This window comes from Hyposmocoma kahamanoa, unplaced genomic scaffold (assembly GCF_003589595.1).
Source record: "Hyposmocoma kahamanoa isolate Upper Pololo Valley unplaced genomic scaffold, ASM358959v1 102, whole genome shotgun sequence".
NCBI classification, from domain to species: Eukaryota; Metazoa; Arthropoda; class Insecta; order Lepidoptera; family Cosmopterigidae; genus Hyposmocoma; species Hyposmocoma kahamanoa.
Genome location: NW_020653337.1, coordinates 13,742,982 through 13,765,670, shown reverse-complemented (window position 1 = coordinate 13,765,670; position 22,689 = coordinate 13,742,982). Strand labels below are relative to the sequence as shown.

Sequence of the window (22,689 nt, the reverse complement as noted above, 5' to 3'; positions counted from 1 at the left end):
TACATCCAAAAAATATTGTTATCGTCCTCTTACATATATAAAATTCCATACATTATAACATTTCAATATAGACCAATTTTCTCAAATATGTAAAATATTGTAAAATCTAAGTTGCTCTTATTTTTTATTTCATATTAACTTTTGAAAGGTCTATAAATATTATTGTAAGCTAAAATGTTGACGGCAATCGTCTAATCATACTCGATCATTTAATATAAGTTCAATCACACTTAATTTGTATCTGTATCACACAGTATTAGCGCAGTTTGTACGTATAATCATGAATTAATTATACAACACCTAATTAATGTTGCATAGTATATGAATCTATTACAGATAAAGACCTCTTCATTCTCTTAGTAGGCTTATGTATTTTCTTACAAATAGACATTTTGCATTTAGATTAATATTAATTTTATGCACGTACAAAGCCAATTTAACGTCAAACGTTTGTTTATGAAAATATGTAAAATACGTGTGATTTTAGGAATTCGATGATGCATTTCGTGGCCACAGACAGTCATTACACTATGAATTATAGCTACTGTGTGCCTTTTTCTTCAAGATTATAGATTATTTGTTCTAAAACAGAGTGTAGCTACTTGAAGTTTTCTATCAGTCGCGGGCGTAGAACAGGTAATTTTACAGCATTTTTGTTCTCTAAAATGGAAGACTAAACTTTTTTCTTTACGTGTTACTTGTTAAGGTGCGTATTACGCCTATTTATCGTGCGTACTTATTGCCCCTATCAAGAAAAAGCTATGTCTTATGTTTAAAAATCAGAACAATGTTAAGCACGATCTATTTACAGTAACATGCTTTAGCGATCAGTTACAAGATTTAAGGATTTAACGGCAATTTCTAAGTTCTATTTCATTACAATATACTACTAACGTTACTCTCATATATGAAACTTGAAAAAATATATTGAGGCACCGACGAGTTATTACGGCTCGTGTTGTCTAAAACATCTGCAACATTGGTTTATGTGCAGTAACAGAGGCAAAACTGCGTATTACTCAAATCTACAGTGATCATGTAAAATTGCAAAAAAATATTTGTAATATCTACGTACATTATATTTTTGGGTGCGTAACTTAATTCACCTGAATTAATTCACCTAGGTGCATTAAGTACACTTTTACTAAACTTAAATCACCTGGGTGCATTAGATAAACATAAAAGTAAACTGTATTCACCACGATATTTAAGGATGCCAGGATTCAACTCGTTACATGGTACAGATACGGTGATTAAAAACTTCCGTGATGAAACCTGCATGTCGAAGAAGGTTCACAATGAAGTCCCCAGCCCGCATTGGACTAGCATGGCGAGCTATGGCCTAAATCCTCGCATGAGAGGAGACTCTACTCAGCAGTGGGCCGTATAAATAGCTTACAGTATGATGAGTGTTCTGAGTAAAGCACCCAGGTGATTTAAGTTTACTAAAAGTGTACTTAATGCACCTAGGTGAATGAATTGTGAATTAGTTAACGCACCCTATATTTTTATTCCATAACAATCAGAAACACAAATGCATCGCAACTTGTGAACTGCGATAAGTAAGTAAGATTTATACGCTATGTTCAACTTGTATATCTGCGTCATGGTTCAAGGCCATTAGTTGTACTATATTATATTTGTATCTCCTAAGCTATCGAGCAGCACGTTTTCTCTTCCGATCTAATTATATGGAATGAAAGAAATATATATATTGCTAAAGGTTTCTGCTAATCATATAAATTATAAAAAGCGTTCTATTACCATTACTAGCTTTACACTGAAAGAAAAATTTCTTGTACTACACTATTCAAATATTAATGTCAAAGGGAAAATTGATAATGGCCTATATTTCAGAACTATTTATTTCATAATGGTATAAAAATATTTCTATATATTTCCTACTCAGATTAGTTGTTTCGTGGATATTCTCTTTATATTATTTGTACGTTCGTCGTTAGGTAGGTAATAACATCACATTTCAAATTTACACCTAACAGCTAAGGTATTACGATTGGTGTTAAGATAGAATAGTTCTTACGAAAACTTCCAAAATTATACTTTCTACGAATTTATCTCCTGCACCTAAAGTGAGCAACGTCCCGTAATTAAGTACTATTTCATATCCCTTTAATTTTATTGCCACAAGCCAGTATTTTTTCCAAACTATTGATTCTCGACGTTGACATGTTATTCACTATAATTAACAAATAAGTAGAGATTTAAACCTCGTTTGATGTTTAAGTATTTGTAACGTTTGTGGTCCCGAATGTAACGTAGTTAGGGAGCATGAGTTAATTTCATCTATAATTTTAAAGTATGACTTATTGTGACAGACTATAGACTCAAAAATTTACGCGTTAGTCCAATATTTGAATCCACATCACACGTACAAGATCCTTACGGTCATCAATATTTTAAATTTAGACGACTAACATTACATTGTGCAATTCTAAATCGTAAACGTCGAACTAGAGGACTATGTCAGGCAGTAACATTATATGCAAATACGAAACATGACTTCTCGACGATTTTATACATAGAATATATGGTACATCGTGCAGAAGGTTAGACGATAAATTTTTACGTATTTTTAGCACGTTGGTATTGCTAAAACACTGCCTAAAACAGTCCCTATAAATTACTAATTTGGTGCCTAAATAGTATACTTATGATGACATAAACATTTAACATTACACACACCTCCGTTGGGAAGTTTCGGTGTAGCATCTTATTCTAGGCATTGGTATTTATTTTTAGCCGATATATCTTAATAGTTCGCTGTCATGCTTATCACGCAATTACTCGACTATACAGGATCACGTGCGCACTGTTGAATATAAAAAAACTAGCTTTGATAACAAGAACGCAGTTTACGGGTCACATTAGGATAAAATTTCGTAAGACCAAATCACACACAGGATTAATTCCCCAACTCTTTTTGTCACTTACTCAAATTACATATAATTTATAAAAAACGGATACCTACAACACCAATAATTCTTATAGGATTAAAGATTTTCGGTATACCAAGTAACATTAACCATATGGGAGCACTATACCCATACAATAGTGAATATCTGCATATTGGAGAACATCCAACAAAGACACCGATAGAAGACATCGATAGATCCACAAAAACGACAAACAATCTAATGATCGATAAGATACTGCATTCCATTCAGATTAAGAGAAATAATTAATTTTTATTTCCGTGACAGCTATCATGTACTCTTTGTCATACGTTCATAAATCTGTGTTTTAACCACAATACACAGGTTTGTAAATGATTCTATAAGAAATAAACCAACATACAGCAAATTATATAATAAATTATATTTAAAATAAACAGAAGTCTAAATTTGTATAGGTATAATATTTATTGTTTTCACAAATATTTGGTTTGATTAACTTTCCTTTAAATTCTGACGTTCATCAAAGAATCAAAGAATAAAAATACAGCTCGTTAGCAAATAAAAAAATAAGGATAACATCGTAAAAACATAAGCTAAGTTTTGCAATGGTTTAAGCAATATCATAATGCATTTAAAAATTACCAAACTATATTTTATACGAAACACAAAGGAAATTTTGCAACAAAATATTTACAATAAAGCAACAGGTATAATTTAACAACACATATGTACACACGTAAACATAATGTTCCCTAATGAGAAACTGGTTCATTCAACGTCTGACCTCACCATATTCTATAATACAATTTACTTTGTCATAACAGGTAACATCTGACTTGCATACTATAATACATAACGTTCACAACGCCAAAATATGTGATTATTTCTATACAATATTGCACGCGGTATAATTCTATTGTACATTGTGTTAGGTATACTAGGCGCATGAGTCAATTATATTGTACATCACGTTATTGTTTCCTTGAAGGAAGCTACCGTCGTATTTCGTTTCGGACCAAATTATTTCGCTTATAGACTATAAAACAGAAAAAGATCATTCTTAGAAATCGTTCTCAAATAACATAAAACCGTATCTAATTATCATCAACGAAACGATTTATACAACTCGAGAATATCACTAGCACTACTATAGCATGGCCAGCGAACTTCCGAGGCAGATACGTGCGCTCTGTCGACGCGTTTTGCGATATACTTCGGCACGGACACGGGTCGTGTAATATGGCCACACTACAGACTACATATCGACGTATCATTAAGACGATCTATAAATACGTGTACTAAAAATTATACTCACTGACGTGAAATTTTACAGCCGCAGAGGTACCACGTAAAGTTAGACCGTAATTCGGAACGATGAGGTTCGTTACGATGGAATCTAGGTATCGTAGGGGATCGTCCGGTCGAACATAATAAATGCAAGATTGAGTAGCGAGAACGAATTGCTGAATCACTGCGAGAGGAGTTTTTGCAGGAGCGAGGCCTTAGCGGCCGCCGCCGGTGTGGTAGGGGTCTCGCCAGCCGGACTGGGCGCCTGGCCAGCCGCGACCGTGCGAGGTGCGCCCGGCCCCCGCGCCCCCCGCGTCTCATCACCGTCCACCGCTGACGCCGCCTCCGCCGAGACCGCCTCCGTAGTATTCTGATCCACAAACATTAGCACATTAGCCTACAACCCTATGTCATTCAACCCTTGTTCCAAACGCGATTATGTTTTGCCTTTCATCCAATACATTATTGCACACAGTATTAACGCCATAGACATAACGTGCACATACTCGCGTTTAGACTCGTGTGTACCGTAATGAAACGCCAACCGCAGTGGAATTGAAAGCAATTCTATTTAGGTACTGTCAGTGATGGATCACACAAAAGTTTTAGAATAATCAGGATTCCTTACGATATGTAATTAAAATTTCAAAATTAATTATATCACAAGATTCTGAATTTTAAAAGACTTTGTCATGATTTAGCTCTTAACAATAAATATGTATTATAATATTTTTAATGCATTAAGTATGAGCTGAAAGTAAAGCAGGTTTTTAACTAAAATCCTTCAAGCGATAAAAAAGTAACGCGTGTCTCAATTAATGCAATTATACATTACAATAAACGACTATCAATAGGTGAGGGTTAAGGTTAAAATTTACTTTTGCAAAACAATGCGGTACTTTATTGATCGCTCTATTTCTATTATAAATTTAAATCGATCGAAAGGTCTTTAGTCATGCAATCGTTTCAATTTTGTAAATCTACATAACTCAATAAGGAAATAACCTTTAATACTATAACGTTCAGCGGCAAACAATAAGCAAAACTATTGCAAAAACATATGTATTCAAATAGCCGATTGTATCGAGACATTGCGAAACCTTCACCACAGTACAGTCTGGACATGCGATATCTCCCCAATTTTGTCAAATAAAAAGCTTAGACTTTGTTTAGAGATCCTAGGAAGCGATTGGTATCCTTATATATAATACCTTTTGTTTCTAAGAATATCAGAAAACGAATGTACGTAGATAATTAAATTACGATATAGAGCAACAAAACCGCGCCACGTCACGTAGTTTTGAAATGAATTATTAAAGAATCATTTTACGAATTATTAAAATTATCAATATTAATAATAACAACATTGAACTATATACGTGACTATAACACCATTTTTTTGCACGCTAGTGTCCACTAGTGTGAGAAATATTAGACATCACATCACAAAAGCTTCTGTTGGTAGTGCAGAAATGTGCCAAGTATTGAAAAAGCACGGTATGCGGTAGTCACAAAACGCTACCGTAGTCTGTCACATCACAAGATAATTTACGAACGAAATATATCTTGGCACATTCCTATTGAACAGCATCTAAGTATCAAGATGATTGACTCGACAACACACGCAGAAGAGCAGACTGATTACGTAATAATCATAGATATACTACGAAAAATAATAAAAACCGATACAAATTAGTGGAGTGACTAGATGGTCTCGCTGGTCGCGTCCCAAGCTTACCGGGGTGCTCTGATGCGACTCCCACGAGTTAGCGGCCGCCGAGGACGCTCGGCCCCCCACCACACTGCCGCCACCTACGTACGTACACACGTATACATTGGCAGTGACCAGCCCCGAGTTCGCTTGTCGCAACGTACGCGCCCCTCACGAACTTATAAAGTCACTGCCCATATTTATATCCCATCGCCATCACTTGCAGACACGGTATTGATACCATCCAACCTTGTCGATTCACAAATCTGTGTCTATTGAACTTGTTCTTACACAACATACAGGGCGCTTATCAAAATAATTTACATCAATTAACATTCAATGCACTTACGATTTGAGTAGGACGATAGCAAAGATCGGATAAGAAATACGTTTTTGTCGGATTATGCACAGAATATTATTTTACTTATTCGTTTTATATACGCACATCAATGTTAGATTCTAAGCAATTTGCTTAGACCATCGACATTTTTTCAGTTAAATGGGCTACAAATCACAATCCAAGACTTAGTTCTAATAATATTGTTCGATGCTCTAAACGTCGTTACATAAATTTAGATTAAAATCACGGGGAAGTATACAACAGGAATACAAGGGTAACATCGGGCAGGTGGGGTAGAGAATGAAGCTGTATGTTTTACCTGGTGCGGGCATGTCGAAGGAGATGAGTGGTTCGAGGTCGGGCTGCATCTGCGCGTGCATGTCGGGCCTAAGGCGAGCGCCCAGGTGCGCGCGCAACTCATTGCGCACGTTCTCCGACCGGCCGCCGCCCACTACACCACCCAAGCCACCGTCGTTACCTGCACCTACGCCCGCCATACATTATTAACTTAAATTTCTATCGTCTTTGTTACAGCTTGTAATTCTTTGACATGAACTTTAAAAGCAAATGCACATTTAACCACACCGTACGCGCTGGATTTTAGTAATCTTTGAATAAAATTGTATTCTGTACAATTTAATACACGTGTTCCAAGCTCCAGAATTCAAAATTCGATCGGCATCGCCGCAACTTAAATTATATTAAAAATACGGTGCGGCGTGTACGGTATTTGCAAATGTGTAAGACCATCAGCAATTTGCTGATAACGACATCGTCTAATGTGATACGGTAATAGGATATACACGTCCAGCTTTAAAAGATAGTTTATGTATAGTCGCTAAAAATACCCAAATACACATAGTTGTTGAATTCGACACAACAATCATTCGTATTAATCTCACATTATAACAGACTGATCCAAACTTATGCAAAATATCTATTGAACAATCATACTGTGCAGTCAGTACGTTAGTTATTATCATGGAATAATACAGTGGTAAGAAGCGAAGTTCACTCAAGCACAGAATACATAGAGACTTACTCATGCAGAGCAATAGTTGCTGTTAGGAGAAAGAAAATAAGTTATGCAAAAACTACCACCGAATAAACTTCGATAAACTGATATCTAATATTGTCTTACCTTCACGTTACGAATTCAAATCATTCTGATAACATCAGCATGAAAAGCTTAATAAGGGATTAGATACATTACGTTAACAAACATTAAGAAAGTGCTACGTACATAATGTGAAGTGATTATACACATTGCAACGTTGAAAACACAGACATCGGGTTACTGTTTGTAGAATGTTACATTTACAGAAAGTGGATTCGCTCTTCACGAATATTATCAATACCAGATAACAACAGCCACATTGGTTCTCGAATACAGAATGTTTATTAGAGAAGAGGGCTTCGTCACACGTGAACAAGTAGGAGTCGGCGGGTGTGACTGGGGCCGGCGGGGCGGGGCGGTCCGCGGAGTGCGGATACTCACACGGCATGGGTTGGTCGTGCTGCGCGGGGTGCGGCGCCGGGGGCTGCGGCGCGTGCGGGTGCGCGTGCGCGTGTGTGTGCGGGTGCGGATGCGCGTGCGGCGCCTGCGGCCGACGCCCGTACTCGCTGCAGTAGCCCGCGCCCGCGCTCCCTCCGTCCTCGTAGTAGCCGCCCACTGCCACACACGCTGCGATATAGAACCTTTGCGACTGACCGGACGGGTGCAGACCTCACCTACCTAATTCGATGCTCTCCCACCTCGCATTCTTCAGTACCGCGATCGAAAGCGTCCATTCGACGCCGATCAACGGAAATCGTTCGGGAAATTCCGAATTCGGAAAGAAACAACGTTGAAACATCTCTCGACGATTTGCGTTTTCGGAGTGAGTGACGTTTCGATAAGTCCGGTTTAGGAATCAACCTCAGTGAGTCTCCATTGATCTCGGTTCAAAGATTTAGATAGGCAAGCCATATGCATGCAATTAGTTTTAAGTGGCTTCGGGTCAATAGATCCCGAATCCGGTAAATACGCTATATCTAACAAAATCTACGGGGCATGCTGAAGAATGTAAATGCCTCAAAAAATCATGCTTCGGTATAAGAAAAATAAAATCGATCGAGATCTAGAAGTCTACCTAAAAAGAAAAGTTTTAGTATTATCCAATTAAAAGCGAATATCATAAATATTGTTGGATCAGACTGAAAGTCGTAAGTGTTTTAGTTGCTCTTTTTACCTTTAACTATCTAATGGAAGGTAAATTCGTATCAATTAATACATACCCTTAACTGCCACTTCAACTTTTAAATTATAAAGTAGATTTGTTACATTAAAACACCAGCATAGCTAATATTGAACAAAATTTCACTATTTACAATACATTTTAATTAATCACCAATGTTACGCAATAATTACAACAACAAAATTTGATCCAAATTGGTTTGCGGATAGGTTATCTTGCGTGCTCAATTACATTCCCTTTTAAAAACAGTATCATCTTATTTATCTAAGTGAGTGGTAGTCAGATGTAGATTAAAGTTGACCATACATAAAAAACACGATACAGTTTACAGCATTTGGTAGTAGTCAGCGTTTTCTTGACATTGGTTGAGTATTGAAATAACACGCAAACGCGGTCCGACCGGCAGAGTTAGGGGTGTTAAATTACCTAGCTGTGGTCTCGGCGGTCGGTGGTAGGGCTGCGGTGTCAATGGCGTATGCAGTGCGGCGGCAGAGTGCGTCGTAGTGCTACCATGTGGGTACCCACCCGCGCCCGGTCCCTACAAAACATATACCACCTATTACAACGACAATTCAAGGACGACAAATAAGAGGATGTGGTTCTACAAAATTAGATAAAGTTCTGTGTCATAGGTGAGTGGATCCTGTAATGGCAGTGTTTAGTAGATCACGCATATATAATAAATATTAAATGTGTCCTATTAAGGTAATAATAGAACAAGTTAAATGACTTATGTACAGAAACTTACACTTAGTTGGCGACTAAGCATTGGATTTTGCTGCGGCGACACGATTTTGTTTGTACCGTAATTTGTACCCATTTGGTCTGAAACAACGTTGAAAACAATTACTTCACGTTTTGTAACAAGCGTTTATTTAATATTCGAAATTTATATTTTTCTTACTTTGGTGATATAAATGGTGATAATCGGTGCGCGTAAGCGCTACGTTAGGAGGTGTCGCCGAGACAAGGGCATTTATCGTTGAATCTAAATCTTGTTGTGATTGGTCCGCAGCCTGCAAAATGCAAACAATCTATAAATTACTTGTGTACTTAACATTAAGTGAACAATCATCGTGAAGTCGAATAAGAGTCTAAGCCGGGCTACGTGGTTTAAAGAGGTATCATGAGGGGCTTAATGAATCATGCTATCTCAAACCCCAACCTGCATTGAGCCAGTGTGGACAATGACCTTAAACCTCTCCTTAAAGGAGAGCCGTGTCTAGCAGTAGGAATGATAATGTTAGTGATAATAATAATTTATTTCATTTACTCTCAACATACAAGGCAAATTATGTAATGAAAAACTGGCTATGAGTTGCCTAAGATAAGCATAAAAATGCCTGTATTACATGTCGACAGGTCTCCATTCCGCGAAATGTACTATAGAATCAAGTTAAAACTCAATTTTACATCAGTTCCGGTCCGGTCTGTGGCAGCCTATCCACCGATCTTCGTACTCACTCGTCAATATTTGTCGAACATCTCAGTGCATCCTCTACTTCTACGGGCATTCAATCACGTCGGGAAATACTTGCGCGTGAATTGATAAGGTAAACTGGCCGTGGTCAATAAGGCGTTGATTTACCTCTAAAATTGCTATTTCGTTGAGGAACCCTTGGATCCACCAAGCCCGTAAACGGTGGATGCTCTCCAATCTTTTACAGTCTTCGAGTTTCGTGAAGATTCCAACCACTTTCGAGTTTAAGTTTTCCAAAAAAGAAGCGCCAGACTTCGGCGCCCAGACACGCCGGTGCGAGGAACTGATTTTTATATACTACTTTGAGCGTTAAGGATTTTTTAGAAAGATTAACAGCAAAAAAATGAGGATTTTTTTTTTATTTTATTTCACTAATGTGTAATGTAATGTATTATTGAATTTTATGCAAAATGGACAGTGATTTTTTTATCAAGTACTTTTTTCGTTTAACTTTTTTTAATCGCATACACTGCAGTTCCGAGCCGTTTGGATAATTTATTTATATGTGGACCCCACTGCAATTTAGCATCTAAAGTTATACCTAGAAATACAACTGTATCTACAAGGTTTAATTTTAGTTTCTAACTATAATATTTGTATCCGTCTGACATTGGGTAATGTAAATTTCACACAATTTGTTTTTTCTCATTAAGAAGCAGGCTAATCAAACGTTTGTACTCTCCCACTCAAAAATTGTTTAAGAGGTCGAAGTGACGGCCCGCCACACCAAAATGGCGAAGTTTTCTGACCAGAGTATCATGGTGCACAAAATCAAAGGCCTTGGAAAGGTGACAGAATACACCAATAGCATCATTGCCTTCCCATGGATCAAATATGTGTGTATTGTTGTATATATGATATAATGATCGGGTGCTAAGGGTATTATTGTACCTCTGGCGAGACGAGCATTGACTGCGAACGCTGCATCTGTAACAGGCGTTGCCGCTGTTGCTCAGCTAACGATCTTGCGCGCGCCGCATCACCACCACCCGCTAGCCCGTACACCGGTGCACTGCTGCCGCCCAATTGCATCCCCTGTACAAATCACAGTTACTTATATCTTTCTTTATTTATTTATTTATGACAGACGGTGTCGCATAAACCTATTACAGATTTTTTTTATTACACCACTGCATATCATATTGTCAGTAGTAAACACAAAAACGAGGGTAAGAAGATATTCCGCTCCCTCCGACACGACCAACAGTGCAAGTGCTGAATGTCGCATCCAGCACTTGCATGATTAGTTTTTTGTGGAAATGTGATGAAACTATTCTTTTATCGTAAATATTATGCGGTGTGTTTAATTTTTCAATAGTAGATCTACTGGACTATAGTTATATTTTACTCACTGAACTCTGAACAGGATACCCCGGAGGAGCGCCGGGACTCGAAGACACGGGATTTTTTACAGTAACTGTTTCAATCTGCATTAGACTATGTCTTATCGCACTTATCATGGCGTCTTCATCTTTAATTCCCTGTAAAAAGCGATGATATTTGATAATCAAAAATTCAAACTGAAATGTAAATTGAAGACGGAATAAAAGCTGGCCATGAAGTAACTCACCGCAAAATCCGGCCGCGGACGGTTCGTCTCCACGTCAAGTACATTGACGTCAGGCGCGGGCCGGTCCGCGTCGGGCATGTTCTCGATCACCTCATCTAAAATATCTGACAACACTTGATCGCGCGGCGCGTCGTTGTCGCTCTCGCCACCACCACCGACCGCTTGTGTACGCGTACTACTGCTACTGCAAACAAACACAAAAAATAGAATCCGCTATAAAATCACGACTGCCAACAACAGAGCCGGAAGAGAGTACTCACGGCGGCTGATTGTTGTAGACGTGGTGCGGCGCGGTGTTGGCGTAGTGCAGGGGCGCAGGCGCGGGGGCGGTCGCCGATGAGGGCGGCGGGTAGGCGCCCCGCGCACCGCCCTGCAGCACCATCTGCAAGTGGCTCTGCGTGCCGTGCATGCTTGCCGTGGCGCATTCCGCACCGCCCGCGCCACCGGCCACTGTCGATACCACACCGGGCCCGCCGTTCACGTTGCTGGCTCTACTACTGTTATGTAACGATACATATTATAGATATTTTACAATTCTCCAATACAATATGAACCATTCAAATTATGCAACTGTACTTACTGCGCAGTGAGAATACTAGAAATTGCAGCCTGGTGGTGCCGTTGCGCGGAGTGCTGTGGATGCTGCGGGTGCTGCGGATGTTGTTGATGTTGCGGATGCTGTGGGTGGGGTGTATGGGGCGCGTGTGACAAGGCGGGACGTGGCGCCCCCGGCGCGAACGCGCGCATCACAGGGTTTGCTTGGGGTTGGGGCGGGGGCGGGGGCACAGGCAATGCCTGCTGTCGCTTCAATAGCGACACCAATATTTGGTTCTTCTGGCACAAAGAGCTCATGCCTGCGTTACTCATCGATGGGCTGCTAGCGGTCGATGTCAGTGCTGACGACGCCACCATCTGTCCAGCCATGGAGGACACGGCGGTCGATGTCACCTAATATATAGAAAAAACATTCCATAATATTTTAGTTTTCCATATAGATTAAACATATTCAAAACCGAAATGTACATTACAGTACCTGCTGATTTTCAGGCGTAGCCCTTTTAACACTGCCGGGCGCCCCCTTTGGGTCTTCGAATTTGCGTTTTATGCCCGCATTGGTCATGCGTTCGAGGTAGTTATCGGTATGATCCTGACCGCGGTTTGGATTCGATGGTCCGTTAGTGTTTAACAGCAACTGAGACAAGACGCTAGGTTGTGATGTACTGCACCCCTCCACAGTTCTTCTATTTTCTTCATTTTCCTCATCGGATTTACCAATGAGTGTCTAAAACAAAATGTTGAAATATCAAACATTGGCGAAATGAAATCAAATTACACTTGTTTTACGCACATACTTTGATTTGTAATAGTTCTAAACAACGAAATTACCCTCAATATATTATTATGGTGAGGTTGCTGCATGTGCGACACATGCTGCGTGTGCGGAGGATGAGGTGGGTGCGGTGGGTGCGGCGGATGCGGCGGCGGGCGCGCGTGGCCCTGCGCGGATTGCAGCGGAGACAGCGCAGCAGCCGGCGTGTGCGGCGTATGCGGCGTGTGCGGCGTGTGGGGCGTATGAGGCGTATGCGGCGCAGACGTCTCACTCGACGTCGCCTCCTCATCCTCCTGCTTGAGGAGATCCTTCAGAATGTTGTTGTCCGATTTCTTGCTGAGCAGAATACGGAGCCGGTTAGGCTCCTCGACGGGCGGGGTGGGCGGCGGTGGCGCCTCGACAGGCGTCGATGGCGCTCGCGGCACCGGAAGTTCAATCGATTCTTTACGGTCCTTCGAATCTTCGCTGGACATTTCGCCCAGTTGGAACGGTGGTGACCATTGATCCAAGTCAAAATCATTGATGGAGAACGGCCCTTCAGTCGAACTCATGTAACGCTGCTCACACGAGGACTCTCCGTTGGCGACAGACGTCATCAGCGGGCCGCCGACGGGCGGGCGCGGGGCACTCGCTTCAAGCATATCACCTTCGTCGTCACCCAGCACGGAATGCGTCGACATTATAAAATCCGGCTCACCAGAGGTGGGCTTAGCACGAAAAAGCCGAGAGCGCGTATTCACTCGTATCCAAGGTTTGTCCGGCGCGATGCGCAATCTAAAAGGATCACTGACCGCAGGCGGCGCAGGGTGGCACGTTGTCTCGCGAAGATGCGCTTCTACGTGTGTACGATCACCAGGTTCGACTAGGTCCAAATAACGAGTACCCACAAGAGATAAAAGACAGTTTTTATAACTTTCCACACTATTCAAATCACAAGCTGGAACAAAACAAGTTTCTTATTACATGAAGCCTAATTTATCTCAGACTTGTACAGAACAATCACGAAATTTGAATAAAATATAAGCAAAAATAGCCTACTAAATCAAATAAATTAATTCTTAAACCTGGTAAAGACCAGCATATTAGTCAAAAGGATTGAATTGTTTGAAATTCCTCAATCATGCCTCCGTGAACGTCATCATCATATGTACGTACTGAGGACAGTGAAGTTGCAGTCTAGGCGAAACACAAAGTGGTCAGCCTGCTTGGGGGCGATGGCTGGCGGGCCACTGTCGACGGGAAGGAGAGCGGCCGACACGTCCTCGCAGCGCCGGATGACGCACATGACGGAGCCGGCCTCCTCCGCCGACGAACCGCGCACCGGCGCAGCGTGGATCACTGCTTCCACGTACCTGAACACCAAATTAATCATTTACTTTATAATTTACATGAGCTACTACATAACTGTATAGTTCGTTCGTGTAGAGAACATTTCCTTAGTATCACAAATGTCTATATGCGAAGGTTACGGCTTTGTGTCAAGTGGACTGTGTGATGGTTTGCTATTTGAATACCATAAATATGCAATAAATAGAAAGCAGTAGGAACGAACTGTTTTATGTTCAATACTTAGACTATGGAAACCAAAGGACATGTTATATTGACGTATATAAATCAGACGTTATATATATATAAAATATAAATGCATCATATATGTATATATATATATATATATATATATATATATATATATATATGATGCATTTAGACGGTGAAAACATTTTATTGTCTTTGTTTAACTACTGCGTGCCGTCGTAAGCCAAAAGAGATAGCACTACATTGATTTATGTTAAACACGGGAATCGAAATTACGTAACGTCATCTTAAATACCAACTGTCTTCATTTTACCATTTTTGGAGTACCCTTTGACATCCGTATCCGGTTGTCAAAGGGAAGTAGAACATCAAATGTCAAAACAATGTTTGGCCAAATGTTTTAGTGAATTATTCGCATGAATTGTAACGAAATGGACAAAAATATTAACAGTGAGAACAATTAAGTATTGATAAAAATGCGTCGCTGCAGCATTAAGGGGTCCGGCAGTAGAAAAAGCGGAAATCAACCGAATATTACATTACACCGGCATGTGTTATTTTTCTGCCTATAAATCACACAATAGCCGAAATATCTCATGTAATTACTCATTTAAGTAGTTTATTCATAAGTCTTGCCGAATTTTGCTTTGGTTACTTTAGATTGCCTGTTTGTTAGTATACTTTGATGATTGTTGATAACGATTATTTTAAGATAGTGTTGTTCTTGTAAGCAGACATATTATCGATATTCTTTTTTTGAAACAATTCACTACGAGGTTTTTATTATTTCATTATTATTATTTTTAAAGTTTACCTACAAATGAAAAAGAAAGAAGAATGGTTGGAAATTATAGGACTGCCGAACATACACATTGGATCAAATACCATCTTCGTTTGTTCGCTCCATTCAAATTTAAATAGAACTTTGAATGTAACTAGATTACATGCTAATGCAATTCCATCGTTACATTTATTGGTAAATAACTATATATTTAATTTTGATTGAAATAGCTCCTTACTTGCATAGTAATAATAGCCTAGTATTAATCATACTTTGATTACAGTAAACTACACAAATTTGCAAACATAAAACACAGTAACAACAGTTTCAACATTCAAGCCATACATTTGCATGTCGATATTGACTTATATATGATTATGGTGCAACACTAAATCCGCCATTTGTGGTGAATATTTTTGGTTTAGGTAGGGACGTTTATTCCGTAGATAAGGCAGCTCCTTTCCTTTATTTTTTCCATCCCCTAAAGTTCAATCATATGGCTTTGAATGTCGAATGTTTAGGCATTTACTTATAATTTAAAGGCATAATATAATTCCCAAGTTCTAATTTCAAATTGCATGCTTTATAAATTGAAGAGATGATTATTCTCCTTGGAATGTTTCACTAACCGTATGGTTGCCTAATTCACTGTTGACACTATACTACACCAATCAAACAATAATAATGATAACTATAGAGTTGGTGTTGTATTTTAAAGTACTACAATACACAGTCTGTACTCGTAATTATTGTATTCTGCATGCAGTCAATGCGACGTGATGATGACAAAACTGCCTCCGTGGCCGAACGGTTACCATGCCGGACTGCCACGCAGAGGTCCCAGGTTCGATTCCCGGGCCGGGAGAAATGTTTGTATGGCCTACATTTATTTCTCTCGTGAGTTTGGGTGTAATTTGTGGTTGTCTATGTGTGTGTCCATGGCACCCGCGACACAGGGTTTCCCTAGTGCGGGGCTATGTTGAGTGTGTGCGTTATTTATTTATTTATTTATTTATAAATGTAAAACAAAAATAAAATTATTATATTTATAAAGAAACTTTTGAGTTCACTGTTTTACGTGTAATCGCCCTCTTATCGTTCGTTCGTCACGATTGCCTATCATAATAAAATCGCAAAATATGCCAACATGTCAATAGGCAGCCAACAATGGATAGTTTTCTGACTCGTCGCTGTCATTGCGAAATTTGGTGAAATTGAAGAATCATTTAAGAAAAAACGCGTTGATATAGATTTTAATTTTTCAATAGTCATTTATGAAAAAGACTTTCTATGTCTGAATTTAAACAATTTTTAATGATCTACTAACCCAGAATCGTCGGTCCCATCCGGATTCTCCAGGAGTCGGACTTGAATGACTTGATATTTATCTGTGTCTCCCGCACCCCAACCGTACGTTTGAATATCCCGCAACAAGGGCCTCAATTTCGTATGATCTTCAATATGCAGAAGGTCGAAAATCGATGTTTTGTACAACTCAGTTCTTTCTTTTCGAACCAGTTCCTTTATGTTCTCCGTGACACATTCAATTTCGCCTCTTGAATTTATTTCCAATAAAATCCATCCAAAGTTACCAGTATAGTGTTTAAGTGCCTGAAAACGAAAAAACGTTTCCTCAAAATGTTAGTTTCACAATGTGCAAGTAATTCGATTTAATTTAGGAATTAAAAATATCACTAAAGCAAATCATAATTATTTAGATTCATTGTTTAGTTGAATGCAAAAATACTAGATAAAGATATGTTGTTAAAATATATATGTTGAAATTTTGTACTTAATACTAAACAGTGTTCTTGAGTCATGAATGTTCAAAGCGTTTGTACTCAAATATAAAATACAAAAATAAAAATTAAAGTTACCTCTATTAGAGTGGCGAGCTCAGAATAGTGCAGGCCAACTGGAGGTGGCTGGGGTTGCGTGGAGCTGACCTCACCAGCCTGCACAGGCGACAGGCACCGCGCGATGCGCTGGGGGCACTCGTCGGGGCAATCTTGTCGCCGCCTCAGAACTTCCTGAATCTGTAGAGTAGCCTCCCGAACTATACCGTTCTTGTCTGGCTGCTTTACTTCAGCAAGACAAGTAACAAGGAGCTCTTCGAGCTGGTTTATGGTATCGTTCTCGAGTTCCCGACGTTTCTTCTCGTTATTACACTTATTTCTGAAATTAGAATTCTTTAATGAGCTAAATGGTTACATTGCCAATCTACTAAAAATATTTAAAGAAATAAAATGTTTATGTAAGTTCGAAATCTCAAAAATATACGGAATCAAATCGAAGCTTGCGATAAAAAAGAATAAAAAGACAAGACTCGGAGCAGACGATAAAAACTTATCGTAAGCAGTAATTGTTGATATTTCGACTTTCTAGAAAAGAGGCTTGGTGGACAATGAAATTACCTACACTTCTTTGTTACCTCCACATTGTAATCATAAGGCACCATATCCATGTCCATTTATGTTACAGACAAATTAAGCGGACACGACAGACATGGCAAATGATTTGTCATGCTTTGAGTCATTTAATTACTCTAGCTAGGAGTCTTTGTCACAACGCACTAAAATCAAACATTTTTCACAGATTAACTATTCTTCTTCTTCTCTTGGCTTATTAGCGGTGCCCTTTTTAGATTCCGCCAGTATCGAATTTTCCGGTTAGTAATTTTAGAGCAGGTTCTGCTATTTAACGAGTACAGTGGGAGTACAATACGAGAAATTACAAATTAAAAAAGTAACAAAAATTATAGCTAATCGAACAAGCCAGTCACATTTACATTATACATTCATAATGCAATAGCACTACAACTATTATATTTTAGAATACGCATTCGTAATTTAACTAAAAACCCAAACTTTAAACAGCCTCCTGGGCATTAGTTTATGAACAATGCAATTTGCAAAACAAGGTTATACAGAAGCACACGTGGTTACAACAAAGCGTTGTTGTTGTGTGATTTGTTGCGAACATCATCGATTGTTTAAATTATAACCATTCACGATGTAGGTGTACTCGCCAATGTATGTTTTATGTCACGTGTCCCTATTAATTATAACACGAGCTGTATAAAATATGCTCCTGATAATGTGACGTGGGATCGCTTATTGAGATATATAAAATGCCTATAATTTTAATCTTAAAACACTTATGAAAATAGTTTCTATTGTATATATACTTGTGTAGTTTTTTATTTCGACAAAAACCTATTTTTCAATATTATACATTCAATTAAGAGCCGTATGTTGTCTATCCATACTGAGGTATATACGATAATTTCTTGGAAACAGATAAAAATAGTAGAGCTCATTTATCTAAACGTGTAAGCCTCTTTAAATATGAAATACATACATTTGCGATTGTGGCTTATTGTCTGGCTTTTTTCTTATCTTCTTAGCCGACGCTGTCACGCTCATCTTGTCTTGCATCCCCCTCCATGTGTCTCCCAGTTGGAGGTCACAGGATTCAAGTCTACAGGAGCAGTAAAAATAACCGTTTATTACAGAAGAATATTTATTATAATATGATATTTGGTGAATTTATGAAAAAAAAATTATGTATAAGTCTTTTTCGATTTTCCGCATAGGTAAGTTACGCAAAGAAATGGCAACTGTTATCAAACATGACTTTCAAAAAACTTTTAACAATAAAGCACCCTACAAGTATACAAGTAATAATAAGTAATAGATACACAATAATTGTCATCAAATAATATACATAAATACTTTAAAATAGTTTCAATAAACCCTAAGAAGTACAATAAAGTCTAAATGTAGTTTTTCTCAAACTCACTATACCCAAACTAACAGTAGTTCTACCTACACTAAGTACTTGATAATAAAAAAAACGTTCATTGCCAATACTATCTTAACGATTCCCCAATCATTTATAATTATTGTGCAAATGTATGAGTCATTGTCTGTGTGAAGTAAACTGGTAAGCTATATTGGATCAGGTTTTTGTTATAGGTGTTAGGTAAGTATATAAACAACCAAAACATAGAATAGCATGTGGATGATCGTTATAACAGAATAGAGATATCAAGGAATAGTGCCGAGATCGACACGACTCATATCAAACGCCAAGTACAAAGCAGACTGAAGCTTAATGCGAAAGAGGGACAGAGATACCAGTGGAACGAACCCTACCGAGGAGCCCCACTACGCAACCTCACTGCGACGACCGCGCAACCTTGAAATAATAATGTTCGGAATAACAACAACGCGCCATAAGCGTGACCAGAAATAGTATAATAAATATAATTCTCCAACATTTAAAGCCTCCTTTTAGACTAGGGTCGAAAACTCTATCCGGATGTTATTTCAATTACTTAATATTTCTAGTTTAAATAATATCAGTACGTTGAAAATTTTATTTCAAAGACGATCAATTAGCACTATTTCAATGTTGTTTGCAAATTTTAGATAATGTAAACACAAAAGGTTTTAAGCGTAGCTTAACGTTTGAAATCGATTGGGTGAAAGTTGGCATTGTAATTTGTAAACGTTTTGCGGACGAAGGTTTCGTTTTTCCAAGCGTTACTCAACAGGTATTCGTCATTCGCGACAATTCTCAACGCGTGTACCTATACTTATGCTTGGGGGAAGGAAGTCGATTCATTTAACGTAACATTGAGCTTGTTGTAACATATAAACATTCGTAGATAACTTTATATCGCAAGTTATTCTAGCAATGATAAGTCTAAATAACGTGGTACCTAAAAAGGATTAGCTGGCAATTATGTAATTCATGGTAAACATTATTTCATTACATGTTTGGTAAAAAGATAATTTACATAATAGCTAAATTAAAAGTAGCTACGTTGTAAGGATATGTATACTAACATACTTAAAGCAATATTAATGATCAGTTGTCGTAGGTCAGAATGCGTTATTTATAAAATAGATAATGGTAAATAAAAAGAAATGTAAGCTCTTATTTTTATGAATTTATATATCCCAAAACGTTTGACTAATTAGGTATAACCTTAAAACTTACATGCATTTGCAAGACCAAATGTCAACTAGATTTGTAGACATTTTATCATCATTTCAGTTAGTCGGTTTCTGCCGAGTGCCGATGGTAAGCGAGCTATCCATTAATTAGCTTCAATAAACTACAGTAAAGTTGGTAATGTCCTACCCAGTGTTAAATAAAAGCAACTGAGCAGAAACCACGTCGGAGATATTTAAAACCCACAAAGTACGCACGACCTCGGTAACCCAGCAGTTAGTAGTACTTTAATAGAGCTCCTTGTGAAAGAGTTCGTCCAGGGAAGTACTGCCACCTTACCTATTTCTGTCACCAAGCAGTAATGTGAGTTTTACTCCGGTTTTGACGGGTAAGGGTGCTGGTGATATTGCAGGTACGTGGGACTTATCAACTTATGTCTCAGGGCGACGAGTGCAGAGGCAGTGCCGCTCAGATCTTTGTGATTTAAAGCTCTGAGTAGCACTGCAACTGCTATGATCAGGCGTGTCTCTTACCACCAGGCATAGGACTTGTTCGTCCCATCCATTGGTATCATAAAAGTCGATTAAAAGTCCCAACAGCACCAATTTTCAAAAGAACTTTTCTGAATTGGTGCTATTAAGAACCATGGACAAATTGGTCTAGGTGTTCTGGGTGCCCTAGATGGACTCCCTAATTTGATATTTGTAAGGTTTTACAAATACAAGTGACTGGTGGTAAGCGACATGCCTGTCCGTAACAGTTGCAGTGCCCTCAAAACTTTAAATCGAAAAGATCTGATGGGCTCTGCCACTGCGCCCGTCGCCCTGAAACATAAGTTGAAAAGTCCCATGCGCCTACAATTTCACCAGCACCCTTACCTTTCAAAACCGAAACGCAATAATGTTCACATTACTGCTTGGTGGCAGAAATAGGTAAGGTAGCAGTATATCCCTTGACAAATTCTTTCACAAGGAGCTCTACTGCTACTAACAATAGTTACTTAAATACAAAAGAAACAGTCCAATATCATGACCTAGGGTCTTTCGTCGTTTTGGATCACGTCGCGATCGGACCGTTAATTTGTTGTGTTCGCAAAGAGAATTTTTTTAAAGGCTTATTGTTCTGTCCATGTTAAAAGCAGACGCAAATGTTGCAATTTGTGCGTGTGTTACGTACAGTACACAAATAAACAAAGTACAAAAATTAATGTACTTTATGTAAATTACATAATGTTCCTGGTAAATAATAATTTAAAAAATCACCAGCATTTATCTCGTACAACATTTTTAATAAAACATTATCTGTCATTTTTCTGCGATTTTCAATTAGATGATAGTGAAAATAAATAATATATACTTCCTTTGGAGGCTTCAAGAATTAGAAACAATTTTGTTGATTATTTCTACTGTTTGTATTCCGTTTGCGGTCCAAACAGCATGCGGCCTGAAGCGACGACCGACAGCGTAAACTCAAGTAGGTTCAGCGTCATATCGTATCTTTCCTCGCTAAATGCCGTCTCTGGCATTTTTATTTTATATTTTTATAGTAAGACGTACGACGCTAAATAACTTTCAAATGCAGTAAGTATCAATAACATACGAGAATGTTTTCTCGTATGTTATTGATATAATGAGTTTGAAAGGACTAACGGCTAACGGCTCCAGATGTGAAGTGGTAAACTGAATATAAGTTGTCCTGGAAAATTCGCCTAATAATAATTACGAGTCTGTCAGGAGAGGAATTACGACTAATACATACTATAACATAATTAGGCTCTTTTTAGTAGCAGTAAAGCTCCTTGTGAAAGAGTTCGTCCAGGGAAGTACAGCCACCTTACCTATTTATGTCACCAAGTGGTAACGTGAGCATTACTAGTGTTCCGGTTTTGAAGGGTAAGGGTGTTGGTGAAATATTCCAATGGCCCAGTGGCAGTGTCCTTCAGATCTTTGTTATTTAAAGCTCTCTGAGAAAAAAGCTGTCGTTTGTACGCTGTATTATGATTGATGTCTCAGTTTTATGGCTTAAAACCAAAACCTTCATTTTCCGCTAGTATTGTCGATTTTCCTACTCCCGAGTATTTGTATATTTGAATACCTCTACATAAGAAAGAATTGAATTAAATTGTGGCAAAAGAAAGAATTAAGATCTTCACAATCGATACCCAAAACCATTACTTAGATGGCCATATGAGATCACGGTGTTATGTATAAAATGACATTTGTAATTTTAGATTGCTCGTTCGTGTTCGCACTTTTTAAGGCTAAAGTATTAAAATCTTCATTTATCTTTCCAAACGATAACGTAATATATTTTTTTACTCGAGATTTCATGGCTAAGAACCACGCGACTTGGCATCAATTTCACATCTTTTTTTATTGTGTCTACGACGTTACATTACATAAAAAAACTACGTATAGTTAAATTCTATTATTTTTCCAAACTGAACAAAAGCTGGTAAGAGAGCTAACCGAATCTATAGTGTTTGTTTCGTGAGGATACATGGAAGTAGAAAATAATTATAGTCAATCTAGTAATCGGAA

At 38.4% G+C, this 22,689-nt stretch overlaps 1 protein-coding gene and 1 long non-coding RNA gene across 6 annotated transcripts in view; both read right to left on the bottom strand.

The window, feature by feature from the left end:
* Positions 1 to 351: 351 nt before the first annotated feature.
* On the bottom strand, positions 352 to 3,056 carry LOC113232339. The gene is made up of 2 exons (XR_003310615.1): positions 1,500 to 3,056; positions 352 to 1,120 (listed from the first exon to the last, which is right to left on the bottom strand). It is a non-coding gene; the product is annotated as an uncharacterized LOC113232339 (long non-coding RNA).
* Positions 3,057 to 3,361: 305 nt separating this feature from the next.
* LOC113231755 (nuclear receptor coactivator 2-like) overlaps positions 3,362 to 22,689 on the bottom strand; it is a 53,883-nt gene continuing 34,555 nt past the window's right edge. For 2 of the 5 annotated variants that reach the window (XM_026466276.1, XM_026466266.1), the window contains 18 exons: positions 18,548 to 18,667; positions 17,065 to 17,362; positions 16,515 to 16,798; positions 14,026 to 14,222; positions 12,927 to 13,807; positions 12,574 to 12,822; positions 12,121 to 12,488; positions 11,801 to 12,037; positions 11,541 to 11,724; positions 11,323 to 11,451; positions 10,862 to 11,005; positions 9,395 to 9,506; positions 9,239 to 9,315; positions 8,917 to 9,028; positions 7,752 to 7,925; positions 6,573 to 6,737; positions 5,941 to 6,014; positions 3,363 to 4,572 (listed from right to left, as the gene is read on the bottom strand). In XM_026466276.1, the coding sequence (XP_026322061.1) occupies positions 4,384 to 4,572; positions 5,941 to 6,014; positions 6,573 to 6,737; positions 7,752 to 7,925; positions 8,917 to 9,028; positions 9,239 to 9,315; positions 9,395 to 9,506; positions 10,862 to 11,005; positions 11,323 to 11,451; positions 11,541 to 11,724; positions 11,801 to 12,037; positions 12,121 to 12,488; positions 12,574 to 12,822; positions 12,927 to 13,807; positions 14,026 to 14,222; positions 16,515 to 16,798; positions 17,065 to 17,362; positions 18,548 to 18,667 (3,994 nt within the window). In that variant the 3' untranslated portion in view covers positions 3,363 to 4,383. Of the gene's footprint in view, positions 4,573 to 5,940; positions 6,015 to 6,572; positions 6,738 to 7,751; positions 7,926 to 8,916; positions 9,029 to 9,238; positions 9,316 to 9,394; positions 9,507 to 10,861; positions 11,006 to 11,322; positions 11,452 to 11,540; positions 11,725 to 11,800; positions 12,038 to 12,120; positions 12,489 to 12,573; positions 12,823 to 12,926; positions 13,808 to 14,025; positions 14,223 to 16,514; positions 16,799 to 17,064; positions 17,363 to 18,547; positions 18,668 to 22,689 lie in introns of all 5 variants that reach the window. The other 3 variants (XM_026466284.1, XM_026466302.1, XM_026466293.1) reach the window with 3 other exon arrangements.